At 44.1% G+C, this 17,307-nt stretch overlaps 1 protein-coding gene across 1 annotated transcript in view; it reads left to right on the forward strand.

The window, feature by feature from the left end:
• Positions 1-16,298, forward strand: part of LNX2 (ligand of numb-protein X 2) — an 89,723-nt gene extending 73,425 nt beyond the window's left edge. Inside the window, exons 3-10 of the mRNA XM_044442628.1 lie at positions 534-781; positions 4,646-4,845; positions 6,284-6,652; positions 10,931-11,074; positions 11,905-12,082; positions 12,967-13,198; positions 13,998-14,156; positions 14,957-16,298. Of these exons, the coding sequence (XP_044298563.1) occupies positions 534-781; positions 4,646-4,845; positions 6,284-6,652; positions 10,931-11,074; positions 11,905-12,082; positions 12,967-13,198; positions 13,998-14,156; positions 14,957-15,092 (1,666 nt within the window). The 3' untranslated portion in view covers positions 15,093-16,298. The remainder of the gene's footprint in view (positions 1-533; positions 782-4,645; positions 4,846-6,283; positions 6,653-10,930; positions 11,075-11,904; positions 12,083-12,966; positions 13,199-13,997; positions 14,157-14,956) is intronic.
• The last annotated feature ends 1,009 nt before the right edge of the window (positions 16,299-17,307 follow it).

A 17,307-nucleotide genomic window follows, 5' to 3' on the forward strand; every position in this document is an offset into this window, starting at 1 on the left:
TGGAGGACTTGTTATCTCTGATCTGTGCACAGCACAGCTGATTCCCAGTCAATGTGCCAGATGGATTGTGGCTGCACCTCCCAATGTCATTCAGCCCACACTCCTGCCGTGCATATTGAGGCTGCAAGGGATGTATGGGAACAGGATACATCTATAAGAAAGGTTGAACAAAGGCTTCCATAAATACAGATTTCAAGAGGTACAAGTGATGGCCCCACCAAGAGTCTAGTTAATATTTACCTTCCCTCTAAAATAATAGTCTGAGTTTAGAGTAAAGATCTCAGTTTGAGAGATGCATATGGAATTGACTAGTTCTCGATTAAATTTCAGCATTGTAGCCAAATGCAATCCGCTTTCCTCAATATGGTGCCCTCCAGGTGTTTTGGCATCGGCCCCAGGCAAGCATCATCAATGGACATGTTCTGTAGAAGTTGGCATCCAGAATATCTGATGGGGAAGGCGGCACTGGATTATGCAACTGTGGGAATCCAGGCATTTTATGTTGTTTCTTGATGGTAGCATTTTGTCTGTAGGTGTCCTGGGGCTTCCCACCGAAGAGCTGCCTTGGAGAGAAGAAAAAACAACAAATTGCAGACAGACACTGAGAGCGAGAATGAGAACAGCATGCTAGATCACCCAGGGTCCCAGTCTCCCAGTGCAGAGCATGCTGGGACAGGAACAGCACCAGTGGAGCTGAACATTACATCAACAACTGTTCCAGTGTGGGCAGATGAATCTGGCCTTGACAACCCCGCCTTTGAGGAGAACACAGGAGCTGACAGTATGTTTTGTTTTGCTTTTGACATCCTATTTGATCTGACTAAATTAAACCTTCAAACTGGTGAAATCTCAAAGTCAGATGAATCCGCCAGATTAATTGGGACACTGTTTTTAAGGAATCAAGACAGCCATTTTAGTTGATAGCTCTAATTAATGAGCTCAGTAAATACAGCACTGTAGGCTTGGACTTTGATTACTGCTCAGGAAAGAAGACTGAGAGGTATAACTTGTTGAGGGTCACCCAGGAAGATTCAGGGCTAGGGTGGAATTTGAACCTGCATTTCTTGGGACTAGGTGGATCTTCATCAATGACATAGCGTTTAAATTTTAGCTTGCCATGCTGGTTATGTGCACATGTGAATACTATGATGTATTTTGGGTGTGCATGGTTTACATTTTTAAATTGAGGGCCATACAGGAAAATGGATTTCCACTTTCCTGTCCTATACTTTCCATTTTCCTGAAACATCTACTTGAGACACCTGCTTGATCCTCGGTCCATCATGGTTACCACAGAAGCAAGCTGGCACAATGCCCTCTGCAACACTGCCTGGCCTATCGCCATCTGATTATCCCAGGCTTGCTTTTACATAATCCAAGGCTATTGCAGCTCATGCTTTGCACTGCTTTCCCTTATGAGGAACGTCATGGTGGGTTCTCATATTTCAGATTATCTCAATACATAGTCTCATTCCTCCTCCATAAGTTACTCTTGATCCTTGCTCTAACCCAGCTGGGATGGATGTCACTAATGCCCATCTTGTCCAATATTCTGTTCTGTTCCCAGCCAACTGCTTCTGGGCGTTTTAAAAACAGGACTCAGAAGTATTAGCCTTCTCCAGCTGTTGGGTCTAGCAGTGCACATGAGCTTCATGTTTAGGTTACGACAGCTAGTAACCCATGGTCAGAATGTCTTCCATTGCATTTGTCTTTTCCAGCCTTGAGTCTCCACATGGATTACAACTTGCGAGTGTCATCCTTGCATACTCGCTTGTTGGCTATGATGGCGGCAGTTGCAGTCCAAGAGCACCTGAGGATCCAGGGCTGGGAAAGGCTGGACTCCAATTCTTGTCTAAAGTCAGCATAGTTAATGGCACATGATGATTTAGGGTTAAAGCAGAGGCCTTCATCATAGATAGCCTTGCTCCCACGGAGAATCCAAAACTGCAGGTAGCTAGGTTGAGCCATATCCATAAACAATTCTATTCACCACCTCCAGTTTTCATCTCCACCAAGATCTGGCCTTTGGTAAATCTAATGGGACCTAGTGGCTCATTCCAGACCAGGCTACCCCCAAAATACTTTGCACTGGACTAGGGTATATTACAACAATATATTGTAACTGGGGAAAATGTTTCTTTTCCTTCTAGTACTATGAAGGTTGTAGCTCAGCTGGGCAGAGCCGGTGGTATAGTGCCTGGAGTGGGACCCAGGAGAGAGAAGTGCCAGTCCTGAAGCTCACTGGGTGCTTTGGGCCATTCACTGACTCGCAGCCTAATCTGCATCATGGGTTTGTTGTGTGGATAAAATGGGGAGGAGGTTATGTAAGCCACTTTGGACTTCTTGCAGTAAAAAAGTGGGATATGATTATAATCAACAAAAATACCCAAAAGGAACAGGAAAGCCCAGGAGAGTAGCCGATTGTCCTGGTTAATCACAAAGTTCTGGGGGCGTTGACCCTGTGAATTCCCTTGCGCAATTCTGAAAGAGGGAAGGTGGTTCATGGGCAACAACTAGCCCCTGTGAATTAATTTCCTTGCAGGGATTATCGTTGCACATTGGCAAATGAATGAAATCCTGGTACAAAAATTAGCAGATAACAGAATGAAAGGCGTCTGACAAGCTGCAAAACACAGAATAGATGTCATGAAATCTGTTCATCCTGAGCAATCCTGTGAACCTGAGAATAAGTGCCACTGAATGCAGTGGATCTTACTTCTGAGTAGACACATGGGGTTGCACTGCCTGATTCTTCACTTACTATCTGTTTCCTACAAGAAGGCAACTGAACAATGGCAATGTGCATCTGCAATAACCTAACAATAACATTTCCAGCATCTGGGAATTTTGTAGTGGAAGCAAAGTCTTATCAGAGAGGAAAGGAGCCCTTCCATTTCCATTTTCTAGCATGGGCTGTGTCTCATTTTGTTAGGTCCACTTTGTAAAAAATGTTCTGAATTAACCTTTCACACTTTGTGATAACTGAGGTTGCTATAACTCTTCAGCTGACTTCCAGAGCAATTTCACAAATCTTGCTTAAATGCTGCCTGGCTTCCTTTGAAAGTTTGACAGATGTTTTGCCTGAGCAGGTCTCTTCCAAATTTAGTTCAGATTTCTCTTTAAGGGGTAACATTCTTACGCTGCATTCCCACCCCCACAGAGCACCTGCAAGACTATGATACTAAACATATTTACTTGGAAGAAAGTTAACTGTGCACTGCGAGCCTTGTCTTCGAAGTAAACATGTCTGTGGTTATGCTGCAAAGTATAGATTTTGTCTACTCTGGGCAATATCTGGCCTGCCTGAGGAACCAGTCTGGCTGTCTGGGATCCCCCTGGGATCTCCTTCTTCCTGGACTGCCAATCACTTGGTGGATTCCTAGCCATGGTACATTTTTTCCATTCCAAAATATTGAAATGCCTCTCCTACAGCTTCATTACAGGCAGCAAGAGTTTGAACTACAATATGCTGCTATCTTGGCTTCGACCTTCTTGTCTTTGCTCTTTTTGACTTTTGTTTTGCCCTGGAATGTGGCCCCCAGGAGTTTGTCTGAAATTGAACGCATCCCTCAGGCTGAAAGGGGCTTGATGCTCATGCTGAACAAAACACAAGAGGACAGGTTCCTGCCCCAAGGAGTTTACAATCTACAATTCAAGAGGAAAGGAAGGTGAAACCACGATAAACAAAGAAGCAATGTTTAGTTCTTTTGGACAATTTAGTCTTTCCAAGTGTTTTGGCCTGCAACTCCATCTGCTCTACCCAGGATATACAGTGGTGGGAGGAAATGGGAGCTGTTAGGCAAAAACATCTGGAGGACCAAGCTGCCCATCTCTGCAAGAGGACAAGGAAAGAAAGGGGTTGTGCTGAAGATTTTTCAGAAATGGCAGGCTTTGCAAATTAATGATTATATAATAGATATACATTCCAAGAAGTCAGTGGGCTGTGCCAAAGTCATTTTCCCCCATGAAGGCTTGAACTCTATGAGTGGTAAAATGCTTAAAAACAAGAAGCAGTCTTGATAACAGTCCAGCAACTGCAGGGCAAATCCAGCTTGTGCTCCATGTGACCTCTCAGGCTGAGCGCAGTTTACCAGCCCATCAGAGCTCCATGACTCTCCTGTTGCCGGAGCCTGCAAAAGCGCAGCAGGTGTCCACAAGTCTTGCAGATCCCAGCCTGTGTCCTAATGCAACTAGGTCTCACAGAGCTGAAGCACTGGGGCTTTTTGTTTAGCAGCAAGGCTGATGCGGCCTGCCACCACTTCCGTCAGATTTCCCCCACGATATATTGTAATGAGCTGCTCCTTTTCTAATGCAATATATTTTGGATGACCTGGTCTTGAATGGACTATTTAGACCTATTACATTTAGGAAAGACCTGCAGAAGGCACATAATACCAAGAGAGCTCCAGCTGCCTGCATGGTTGGACTCTCTTGTGGCTCATTTGTGAGGATTATCAGGATAAGTGCCTGCACTTGAAAATGCACCACTGCATGGTCACAATACATGGATCTGCATTTGGCCAGTTGTGCAGGCTTGGCTATTTGCATGACAGCCAGCCGGTCTGTTTTGTTTATAGTCCATCAGTTCTCTCTGTATGAAAAACACATGTAAGTTGTAAATTTTGTTTTCTTTTCCAATCGGCAGCAACTCATCAGCTATCAAGTCTGCCAGAAGGCGAGATCACAGCCATTGAAATCCATCGGTCCAATCCTTATATTGAGCTTGGAATTAGCATAGTGGGTGGCAATGAAACACCTTTGATCAACATTGTCATTCAAGAGGTTTATCGAGATGGGATTATTGCCAGAGACGGAAGGCTCCTTGCTGGAGATCAAATATTGCAAGTATGCTTCTGACTGTATATTCTTCTCAGCTTGCATATGTCCGGGCAGAGCTTTACTCTATTTAGTGTTGGCCAGCTGGGAGGGAGTCATCATTTCCTGGCAGACAGTTGGAATTCTCTGTTCCAAGCTGATGTTAGGATAGCAGTTCCTTATTGTGAAATATTATTATTACTCTGGCAATAAGATTTACTTTTTCAGGACTAATACCAGTGATTTACTGTTTGGGTTTTGCATCCTGTAACTGTTTCTGTTCTGTTACATCATGAACATCTTGAACATCTTCTGTTCTGTTACATCTGTTCTGTTACACCTCATTACAAGTGGCGAGGTGAGACTGAATGTTCCGCCTTCATGACATGACATGTTTCTGTCACATGCAGCTCTCAGTGTCCTGTGAGAATATTTTTGGATAAGAGGTTAATATAATGTCTGGAGTACAGCAGCATATACTATTTATTACTGATAATTCCTGTAGCTTTCTGTTCCCTACCCCTCATTCCAACCCATTTGATGGATTCACAGTCCTCATCTCCTTTCTCCTGGCTGAAACCAGGATACATGCTTCTTGAAAATGTTCAAGCCATTTCAAGTCCAAACAGGTTGTTTTTCTGTGTGCAGGATGAGTGGGAGATAATTGCGGGACAGAAGATATTGGCAAACCTCTGCTAATGTAGGAACATTATGGAAATCAGTCTAGAGAGCTGATAAGCATGAATTGGAGGAGGATTAGTGGTACTTCTAGACCAAGAGATCTGTGCTACTACCACTTTAAAGACATTGGACAGTCTTCCATCTTTTCTCCCTTAATGAATTTTCAATAGTAAAAGACAGAGTAGGAGTGGGAAAACACAAGAGGGTTTGTGGAAAATGCCCATTTCCATAAGAAGTGAAAGACATCGTTGTGTGCCACACCCATAAACTCTTATTAATGAAGCAAGACAACTGCCCTATGGGAGATTTACCAACATGGAGGGTGGGGAGTTGCATTGCTGAAACTGTTTGCAAAAAAATGGTCAATAATTTTGGTTCAGGCAACCCTAGTTAGCAACACAGTGAGGAACAATGTGTGAATCCTATCTACTAACAGAGAATTGATTCTCGAAGTGCTTATCCATCTATTGCCAAAACAGCAGCACCCATGGGAAGCTGCCTCAGGGAAATTCTCAAGTTTGCAGACATCCCAACAATCATTGGAGAAAATGCCAGGAGAACAACCCTACCCCAAAACAGCCCAATGAGAATTGAGCATGCACAGAGACCATGGAATGTTAACTGACTATTCCAGGAATTGGGAGGGGGGTGGAAAACTAGGGATTGGGAAAGGCACTAGAATGGAATATTCAAGGAAAGGGCATGGCTGACTGGAACCCTGAAAAGGAGCACATGTATTGCAAGTCCCAGTATTCTATTTTGTCCTTTCCTTACCTTCTTTTGCCAGGTCAATAACGTCGACATCAGCAATGTATCCCACAACTATGCCCGGGCCATCCTTTCCCAGCCTTGCACAGTGTTACATCTCACTGTACTCCGAGAGAGACGGTTTGGAAGCCGAACCCACAACCATAGTGGTAGCCCTCCACCTCGAGAAGATAGTTTCCATGTGACTCTGCACAAACGTGACTCCAATGAACAGCTTGGCATTAAGCTGGTGCGCAGAACAGATGAGCCAGGGGTATTTATCCTTGACCTTTTGGAAGGGGGTTTGGCTGCTCAAGATGGTCGACTATGTAGCAATGACAAGGTGTTGGCAATTAATGGACATGACTTGAAGCATGGAACACCTGAATTGGCTGCTCAGATTATCCAGGTAAATATAAATTAAATCCCATAGGCTGGGAATGCAGTTCTAATCATATACTAGATATCAAGGTCATAGATGTTTTAAAACAGGGGTAAGTAAATTTGTGGCCCTCTGGATATTTTAGCTACAACTGCCATCATCCGTCCCCACCCTCAACTAGGCTAGCTAGGGCCGCTGGGAGTTTTAAGCCAACACATTTGCAGGGTCACAAGTGTGCCCAAATTGTAAATATTTATTAAGTGAAACCTCATCAGAGAGAGAAAAATTAGTATAGTATAGTGGGATGCCATATTGAACTACCTCATAGAAATGGGGAGACAAAGCAATGTTCAAGTTTGTTGAGGCTCTCTGTTTTCTACCTCCATGCTCATCTTACCTCATTCTCATCCACAGTACATGTGCTTTTTTTCAAATATTTAAAATGCTCCCTTTTCCAAGCATGTACCCCAACTGTTAATTTTCTCTCATAGGCTGAAGCTTAAAAATATAACTTTCAGGGGATGTAGAAATAAGTCTTTGTGGGAATGCATACTTTATGAAGTTGTGTCCTTTTCAACCGCAAATGCAAGCTCAGGAAATTGTGAACATTACCCAAAAGTATATTCCTGCTTGCGTTCTTGTTAAGTTTTGTGAATGGGACAGGCATGCATGAGTTAGAGACAGTTATAAAATCTGCATCCCCACTATAAAGATCAATAAGTTAACACTCTGTCCGCTGAGAATCTTATTAGTACAGTGAAGGCTAAGTTCCACAGCAAGCGTGTATGTTGAAAACATTAAGGAACGGGGTTTTTTGATCCACTGTGGAGGAGAATCCTATCCTTGCCAACACATGCTTGGGTAGTGCTTGGGCATTTGAGATTAGGACTGGGTGATCCAATGGTTTGACTTGGTATAAAGCAGACTTCCCCTTTGTAGCACCCTCCACATGTGCTTGATTTCAACTTCCAGCATCCCCTGGCCAGTTTTTGATACCACCTTTTGTATCTACTTGAAAGACAGGCTTTCCAGTTCTTTTGACCAGTAATGGCCATTGTCTACAACTTGGGGAATCACCATCTTTGCATCCCCTTTTCGACAACTCAAGGGCTGGAAATTCTTTCTGATTAAGATAATGGTATTGAGAACTTATAGAACTTGACCAAGAATGATCTAGTTTCACAAGCTGAAGAACTTTGATGGTGACTTTTAAAAATGCAAAATGAAAGGGCATTCTAAGCATCCCATGTACCATTACATTAGCATCTGAGGACACATCTTGCTTTTATCTAGAAAGATACAAACGCAGCATATGAGACATTGCACCGTTTCCTTCTTGGCCCAGAGAGAGTGACAGCAGCAAGAAATCAGGACAAAGGACAACCACACCCTACTGGCTCCCCATCGATGGCCAACTGGTGTCCCTTCATATGATTCAGCCTACAGTTCCCAATATTTCTTACCATTGGCTATACTGGTTGATGGGAGTTGTAAACCAAATCATTTGGGCTCACCCCTGCTGTAGTCTTCCAGATGTTGATGAGAGAAATAGCACACTGCCCATGTTCCTCAGCAGTTGGTGTATGTAGGTACACTGCTTTTGATAACTCCATCTTTGATCAAGCTTGCTGGGGCTGATGAAATGTGGAACTCCATAATACCTAGAGGACTGCTGGTTGCCTCAGTCTGATCCAGGAGATTGGGAGGAAAGAAAGGAAGAAGGGAATAAGTTGCAAAACAGTATGTTAAAATACCAGACCCAAAGAAATAAACCCTAAACTTGTGTTTATGCAGCACCTGCCACACAAAAACTGTATAAATGTTACTAGCTACATGTTTGTTTGTTTATTTTGCATTTTGCATTGCATTTTATACCATCCAATAGCCGACACTCTCTTCACACACTCTGCTAGGCAGTTCACATTCCTCAGTATCACCTCATCTCATTATCTCAGTTGCCATGGGAAAGCAATCTTGAACAGGACATCTTGTAGCATGCAAGGTAAAACACTTATTTTCCCACTTCAGGGAGAGCTGCTGTAACATCCAAGAGTCTAAACATGCACTTTTGCAACCATGATAAATCACATGCAGAAATACGAGAAATATACCCCGTCCAATATTAGATTGACTTCCATTCTTTGTCAATCTCAGTTTCTCATCCCTTGTTTCCATCATATATGAAAGATGGTGTAGCAGAAATCCTTCATTTCTTACCACATTACATTTGCTTGTCAATTCTCAGGGGTCACATTCACACGCACATGTACATGCATATGTGTATATATATATATATGAGAGAGAACATAGAAATAGTCATCGTTATCTATAAAACCTGCTCTGAGAATTGGCAGTGGAAGGTTAATAAATTCTCAGCATAGATCACTCCAGTTGCGGCCAATATTGCAGTAGTTTAGGTGGATACACACTCATCTGCCACCATGCCTGTGTTGGGTTCAGCAAAGATATGCAAAAGAAGCTGCCTTATATCAGGTCATCTGTCCATCTAGCCAAGTATTGTCTCTTGACACTGGATCTCTGGTGGAAAAGGTGGGGTAAGACCTTCTGCAGCAAAGAAGGTGTTCTGTCTGTTGAATGACAATCCTCTCTCCCTTGTACTTATACCAACAGCTACCATCTGATAGGAAAGGGACCTCAAAGCACATGGCAGTGAATGTTTTGGGCAATGGAAAGAATGTTCCACATAACAGATTAAAGGGACAGGGAGTTGGCTTTATCCTGTGGTGAGACAGTTTGGTGCCCTAGAAATGTTTTGGCCTACGGCATCTCTGATCCTTGGCCATATTGGCTGGAGTTGATGACAGTTGTAGTCCAAAACATCTGGAGGGGCCCAGATTGGGCGGAACTGCTCTACATACTTCTGGGGGAGGGGGGGAGTACATTTTTTAAAACTCCTTGCCTCCTCACCTACTTCATGCAGACAGTGGACAGTTCCCATGCACCTTTCTTTGCGCTCCTTGGGCAAAAAAGTAGAATATGATTTTTAAAAGGTTTCCTCCCTACTAAGACACCATGAAAGGGTGTGTGAGAGTTTGCATAGTTTGTCCTAGCTTCGTCCTTCACAGGGCTGGTTTTCACTGGCTTTCCCCAGTTCCATTCACTCCAGATGTGTTCACTCAACAAGGGTGCTACTGAAAGATGATGGGCAATGTAGCCTTAACACATCTGGAGGAAGCACAGCTGGGGAAGGCTAATCTACAAGTTACCCAATAGGCTTCTGTTATGCCTTATAATATACCTTACACCTTCCTTATACCTTTGTTCATGGTGACTCTTTGCATCCATTAGTAATGTGTAACGTGCTGCTGCTTGTGTCAAGAATTCCAACTGTATGAAGCATCTCTTTCTGGTACTGATTCAGAAACTCTCCATGTGCTTGCAAGCTTCATAGTAGAAGTACCACTGCATATTACAAGGTGTGCAGAGCTGCTTTCCATACAGCTGGCAAGGAGAGCCGAGAAGACCTTCCCAGGTCATATTGGCATCAGTAAAATGGAACTACCCAGAGAAGAATCTGAGCGGGCTCAGTCCTGTTCCCTCTGAACACAGCAGAAGGATACCAGAAGGTTAAAAGCTGCTCACATGTTTATATTTTAGTTTTAAAATGTCTCTGCAGCATTTCCAGACATCTACCAGCCAAGTAAACAGTCTGTGTGGTAAACATGCATGGTAATGTAAGCAGGTATTTAAATCCCAGCGATACGGGCTTAAAGCTGGGGACTCCAAGGTAGCAGGGTCCTTGCCTCACTTAATTTTTATTTTAATTTATTTAGATTTTTTCAATTTTTCCTAGACTGCGGGGCTGCCCTGCACTGCCACCTATCCTTGGGCTCAAAAGAGTGGCTTGGTGCTGTGAAGCTCAGACCCCACCTCTGCTTTGTACTTAGGTGCTTAGAAAAGCCACTTTCCTTCCAGCCTCCTCAGTTTGCCTTCTGGGGAAAGGTTGTTTTGTGCTCAGCCAGGGTATAGCGGCAGCCATTTTATGAACGAACAAGCTGCCAAGGCAGCTGTTTGTGAGCATCCCTGTGACACAAGCTCAACATTCCAAATCTGCTCACCCACTAAAAACAGTCGGGGATCCCTTGCCCAGAGCCGGAAAGGGTCTGCAAATTCATACTGTCAGAGCTGTCATTTCCTTATGTGGTGTAAAATGTTCCAGCTTCAGAACATATTCTTGCAAAATATTTTAGGTGAGTTTGGTTTGCAGAGGTGACCAGCCTACAGTCTGTAGTGCTGACTGCAGCTGCTCACTGCCCACCATCTTTGTGTGTGTGTATTCTGCAGGCCAGTGGAGAAAGGGTGAGTCTAACCATTTCCCGGCCAGCCAAGTCACAGGTTGTGAGCATTCTCAGAGACGGAGGAACTCATCCCCTCGGCCAGCACCAATCTCATCAACTGTATCACAGCAACCGGCCCAGCCCACATAAGGTAAGCTGAAGGATGGTGGCCTTTGCGGGAGGGAGGGAGGGAGGGAGGGAGGGAGAGATTGGTTCCCATCATATGTTACGGAGAACGACCCTCTGTGTCTTTTTCCTGAATCCCTGTGCAAAGTGAACTGCTGTGAGCTTAGAGGATTCACACCTCCAAATGTTGCCATGCACGGTTCCCCAATCAAGAACAGCCTATAAAAATATGTATATTAGGGAAAAGCACACAAGAACATGTGTACATTAGTGAAAATGATGACAAAATGCATTATATAATAGATTGCAAAAAGTGCACCCATTGAGACAGCTGCATACATCAATATGTGCATTGGAGGAAAATGCATGAAATGAAATTGACAGAGTCACCAATCCTTCCTTCGCAGACCTCTGCTGAGAAGAAATATTGTCCGAGCATCACTAGCAGGTTGCACCCACTCGCTGCACAGGCTTGCTCAGAAAGGCTGGGAGGCGTCTCCTTCGGGGGATGGCATGGCTGTTCTTGTGAACAGTGGGCTGGCACCCATCAGTCACAGAGATGTGTATTTCCTTCTGTTCTGGGCAAGCTGTGAAAAGACAGTTATGTGCAGTGCGGCAAGCAACGTGGAACTTTCCACAGCAGGCACCATGTGCTTGGCATTTCTGACCCACACTCCCCCCTGAAGAAAAGCCTGCTGGGTGATAGTGTGCTATTGTGCAAACCCACAGGGTGCCCCGGCCCTTTGCACTTCCCAAGAAGTCCATGCAGCTGCTTGATATCTTGATACTTTCTGGGGGCTGTGGGGGAAGAAACAAAGGGCCTCTAACCCTCCAGTGCTTTCTGTCTTCTTGCAGGACCTTTCCCAGTGTGTCACGTGCCAGGAGAAGCACATCACTGTGAAGAAAGAGCCCCATGAATCCCTGGGCATGACTGTAGCAGGAGGCCGAGGCAGCAAGAGCGGAGAACTGCCAATATTTGTGACGAGTGTGCAACCTCATGGCTGCCTGGCAAGGGACGGCAGGATCAAAAGAGGTGGGAGCGGAAGGAACCCCTGAGGCAGCATGTTGAGCAAGAGCTCCTGGGTACCGGGGGGGGGGGGGGGCTTTGTCTCAGTAGGACTTGCATAGGAGATACAACTTCCCCCAACTTGCCACCTTAGAGATATGTTGGACTACAAATCCCATCAACCTCAGCCAGCATGGCTGATGGTCAGGGATGGTGCATTAAAAAGTATTGTTTTAAAAACAACAACAGAAAAGACAGCATTTAAAGACAGTAAATAAGCAGCTAAAAACAGAGAAGATTATTTTTTAAATGCAAGATTGAATTTATTGAAAATATAGTCTGCCACAGATATTTTTTTTTACTATGTGGGTCCTTGCCTGATGCTGAATGAGTAGCTACCAGGCAGACCTCTCTTCGAAGGGCATGTTGCAGTTCAGAAGGGAGCCACATGGGATTAACAATTGCAAACTCCTCCCAGATGAAACTGGAACAACTTGGAAATGAACAAAGTCATTCCCAACTACAAAAACAAAAAACCTGAAAGATACTGCTGCGTGTCCGTCCTCACCCGCTGCCCCTCCCGTCTCCAACTGCTCCCTCCCCTTTTGCTCTGCAGCTGCTCTTGCTGTCCAGCAGTGGCTTCAAGCAAGAGGAAAGAAAAGGCTTGGCGGTTGCTGGTGCGTGCCGGGCCACAAGCTGCCCTGGGAAAGGTAATCTTCCCAAAGGCTGCTGAAGTTGTAGCCCCGAGAAACAGGACGTAGCCTTATCAACAGCAGTCGCAGCTCTCTGTGCCTGTAAGATCCATGTGGCTATAAGGAGCAGAAAATGGCAACACAGCCGCTGTATGGGAAAATCGCAGACGACTGCATCAGCTAATCAGAAGGTTTTTTGTCCACTTCCTTTTTACCCAGGCGATGTGCTGATGAATATTAACGGCATTGATCTGACGAACCTGAGTCACAGTGAGGCAGTGGCCATGCTCAAAGCCAGCGCAGCCTCCTCGGTCGTTGCCCTGAAAGCTTTGGAGGTCCAGATAGCAGAGGAGCAGCCCCAAGCGAACGATGAGCAGCCAAACACCATCAGTGAGAATGAGTATGATGCAAGCTGGTCTCCATCTTGGGTTATGTGGCTGGGACTGCCCAGGTACTGCCTGAAATCAGGAGCAGAGTGCTTTTGCTTGTGGTCTCCTGTAACACTTTTCTTTCGGCTTGAGTAGGCCTCTGAAGAACCTCTGGGCAATGTGCTTAAATCTTGGCAACCAAGCTTTTGAAAATGTCCCTTGAGTCCTAAGTATGATCTAGTGCCAGTCTACTGTGTACGCAAGTGGATAATCAACCTCTGTCTATACCTTTATGTGGACTTTGCAGCTGGTATTCCAGGCCTGGGAACACGTGGCTATGCACAGTCCCAGCTGCAGCCCCTGCAGTACAAAAATGGGTGTGTTATTTTTTAGAAACCTACGAAAATTATATGTTGGTACTCTGCACCATCTCCAGAGTACAAGTACAGCTTAGATATTTGTCTAATCGAGAAGGATCCGGTCAGCAAATAATTGTAAATTACGTTGAAACCATTAGCATTATTAGAACAGCAAAAGAGAAGCAATTAAAAAAACCTTTTCAAATATAATTTTTAATGATTATTAGTAAAATTTGGCATAAATATAAACTATTCCCTGAACAGGTTTTTTCCCATTAGTCTGTGTCCTAGAACAACAAGTTCAGTCCACTGCTACATTTGTTTAAAAGGAAAAAAATCCTTCAAATAAAGCAAAGTGTTGGTTACAGCAGTTCTTAAACAAGAGGCACTTTTGAAAGATAGCTGTAAAGCAAATATATGGATGTGGGTGAGCAAAGAGGCAGTTCTGTAAGTCTTTTAGGAATACCAATTACAAGGAATATGGGTTGTCCATTTTATGCATCTTTCCACTTTTTATCCACAGCTTCCTGCGCAGTTGCCATGATGTAGTGCTACGGAGGAGTAATTTAGCAAGCTGGGGCTTTAGCATTGTTGGTGGCTATGAGGAAAATCACACAAACCAGCCTTTCTTCATAAAAACGATTGTTCTGGGAACACCAGCCTATTTCGATGGAAGACTCAAGTAAGCTCTCTGGCTTCTCCTTTTTACCTTTCTTTGAAACAGAGAGGTGCTATACACAGGGCTTGTCTGTGATCTTGTAAATTCAGTGTTAAGGCAGTGTAAATTTGTGTTCTGTAAAGATGATATTATGCATATTGATGATGTAAACTAAGTTAATTTGCATGTCTAACCCACACAATCCCTCTTTTTCAGTGTTATAGATGCACTGTAAATTTTAGCTTAATATCTATATACACAAATAGAAACAGTTACAAATTAGATACTGATACCAATATTGATATTGATAGAGATGAAGCAATTCACCCATCAAAGGGGGATGTGTATATTTAGAGTCTGATGGCCAGCAAATGAGCCTTTTGAAAGAGATGGTGTGCACATACGTGTCTGTTGGGAGGTGATTAATGATTTGAGCACACTTGTGAAAACTGTCTTCTCCCTTAGCCAGGGACTCTGGAGCATGAAATAAGAACTGTAAGGCCTAAGGCTGGGACATAACATAGTAAATTGCTTGGACCTGTGCTTGTTCAGTATCCGCAACCCTCTTCTTGCACAAAAAGGAATGCCCATCCCCTGTACCACATGTGTGTTATCTGATAGGAAGTCATGGTTAGGGTTTTCGCTCTTTTCCACCTTTGCACATACACAGGTTCCAGACTTTGCTTTCCATCATCCTTAAGTGGAGTAATTCAAGGGCAGGCGTTTATGCTTGGAAATGGCATCCTCTGAAGTATGTCTACGTTGCGACAGTTTCGTATTACCAGCTCTCACTGGCGCTCTCGCTCTCCACTTCCCTCCTTTAGATGCGGTGACATGATTGTTGCCGTCAACGGACTTTCAACCGTGGGCATGAGCCATTCAGCGCTGGTTCCAATGTTGAAGGAACAAAGAAACAAAGTGACATTGACAGTTATCTGCTGGCCAGGAAGCCTTGTATAGAGGGAAGAACAAAAACAAAAAACACCACTTTGGTTAAAGCAGCTTATTTTTTCTAAATGGCTAGTTCAATGTCTTCAAGCAAGCTGTGTTTTCTTTTTCCTTTCCCTTGCCCCTCTTTTCTACTACTGATGTAGCTGGTAACAAGCTGGGCCAAAAATGCTACCTTCAAACCTGGGGAGTTGGGGGGATAGAGGGTTCTCAACCTCGCTGTTCATACCTTTCCATCTAGAATAGCCATTTCTGTCACACCCGCTCTGTTTCTACTCTCCATTGACACGTGAACATCCGTTCGGACGCACTTTAGGCGCTTGGGGTCTTACAGATGCCGACTTTCCCCAGTCAATCATAGTGCCGACTTGCACATAGCCAGCGTGCAACTTGTGCTGTTCTTGGGTGGCAACTGTCTTCCAAGGACTGCTCGAAGGATCCGTGAGGCATAGGATCCTTTGAGGCATAGGATCCTTTGAGCGTTGCTTGCAAGTTTTCAGACCGCATCGCAGCATCTGGAAGCCCCACTCCTTGTTGTTAAAGTGTGCTTCTGATTGTTACCATTTAACCAGAGTGCTCCTACCAGTTGCTCCAGTGCCCCGCAGTCTCTGGCAGAGGGGTGGGCAATTTCTTAGGTTATTGCTGCCACACAGAAGCTGCAGGAAACAGTTGCATGTGGCACCTGCTCCACATCTTAGCTATCACAGACATGGGGAGCACATGATGGGGATAATTCCTTTGTCCAGAAAATCTCTATGCTAGTGTCAGCTGTCTCTGCCCAGAAATGCAGTGTGGAGTCAGAAATCTTTCACACAAGCTGGTGGCAAACATTTGGGTGAACCTTGTCATGCATTATGGCCACTGTGCCGCAAAAGCAAGCAGATTCCACATTATGTTTGTAGTGTGTCCGTTTGCTCCTAGTTACATGTAATCAGCAGCCCCACATTTTGCCAAACACGGCAGTAGCTTGCAAGAGCGCCTCCCATGCTGTGCAGCTGCCGCATAAATGGCAGGCTGCAGGCTTTGGCCACATAGCATTGCAACATCAGGCACAGAGCAGTGTGTAGCCATCCTGTGTCATGGGTGGTTTCTCCATCAGATACATAACAATGCACATTCTACATGCATAAACTGCACTGTGCTATGGACAAGGTTGTGTATTATCTGTGATAGCAAAATGGAAATCCTGTAACCTGAATAAATTATGAAAACTTGCAATATCGTCTGTATTTTGCATAATTTATTCTGCTTGGGCACTTGTAGGAAAAGAGATGGGGTCATGCAGCACAAATGAAGCCCTAGCACCAAACTACTGAAAGTTTTGCTCCACACCCCTCTGACTGCCAAGATTTCACTAGACATTGGTGAACACCCATTCAATTTATGTCTTTGGCCATAAGGGCTAGAAACTTTATTTTTCTTTAAATGAAAGCTGAGATCCTGATGATGATAAACTCTGTGCCAAACACCAAAGTCTACTCAATATGGTTCCCTCATAACATAAGGAGCTGTTTTGGCTTGAGACGAGTATCTGCACCAGTTTATTCCACACTTCATGATTCCTTATTTAAGAAATACAGGTAATGCTGCCTCCTGTATTGGACATGTAGGGTTGGATCCAAAGCGATACTAGATCAACTGTGGGTGGAGATGGACTTTTTCTCTCCCTACTTTTCCCTGCTTCCCCCTCCAACCCCCTGAAAATGCTACACAGAGAAACGGGGAAACCTGTTGAATGTGGTAAGCAGGGAGGGTGGAGTGTCACCAAAAATAGGAAAACTACATGGGAGAAATGCTTTTCCTTATGGAAAGTCCCTTCCTTTTCTGGAATCAGATTCCAGGCATAGACTGGATTTTTCAAGGCAACTGGTATCCTAGAAAAATCAACCAGTTCTCTGTATTTATAATATCCCTTTTATTTTTTATTTTATTTTGTAAACAGGGACAAAAATGATCATCCAGGAAAAGTCAATTTCCTTTTCCCCAAAAGGAGATTTTATGACAGACACCCAGTTTTATGACAGATATCCAGCTAGTTGAATCTTTCTGCGGCCCTTAATACAACATTTTAAAAAGGGCACCCATTTTAACATCGTCATATTCACTTGCCATGTTCTTTCATAACCTTCCAAGAGTTTGTCTTTTTGTAAAAAAAATTGTCATCTCATAATTTTATTTGCAGTTATTTGTCTACATTGAGTAGGACAAAAGCCTGATCTTTTTAATG

This window comes from Varanus komodoensis, unplaced genomic scaffold (assembly GCF_004798865.1).
Source record: "Varanus komodoensis strain SLA01 unplaced genomic scaffold, ASM479886v1 scaffold4, whole genome shotgun sequence".
In the NCBI taxonomy this organism is placed as follows: Eukaryota; Metazoa; Chordata; class Lepidosauria; order Squamata; family Varanidae; genus Varanus; species Varanus komodoensis.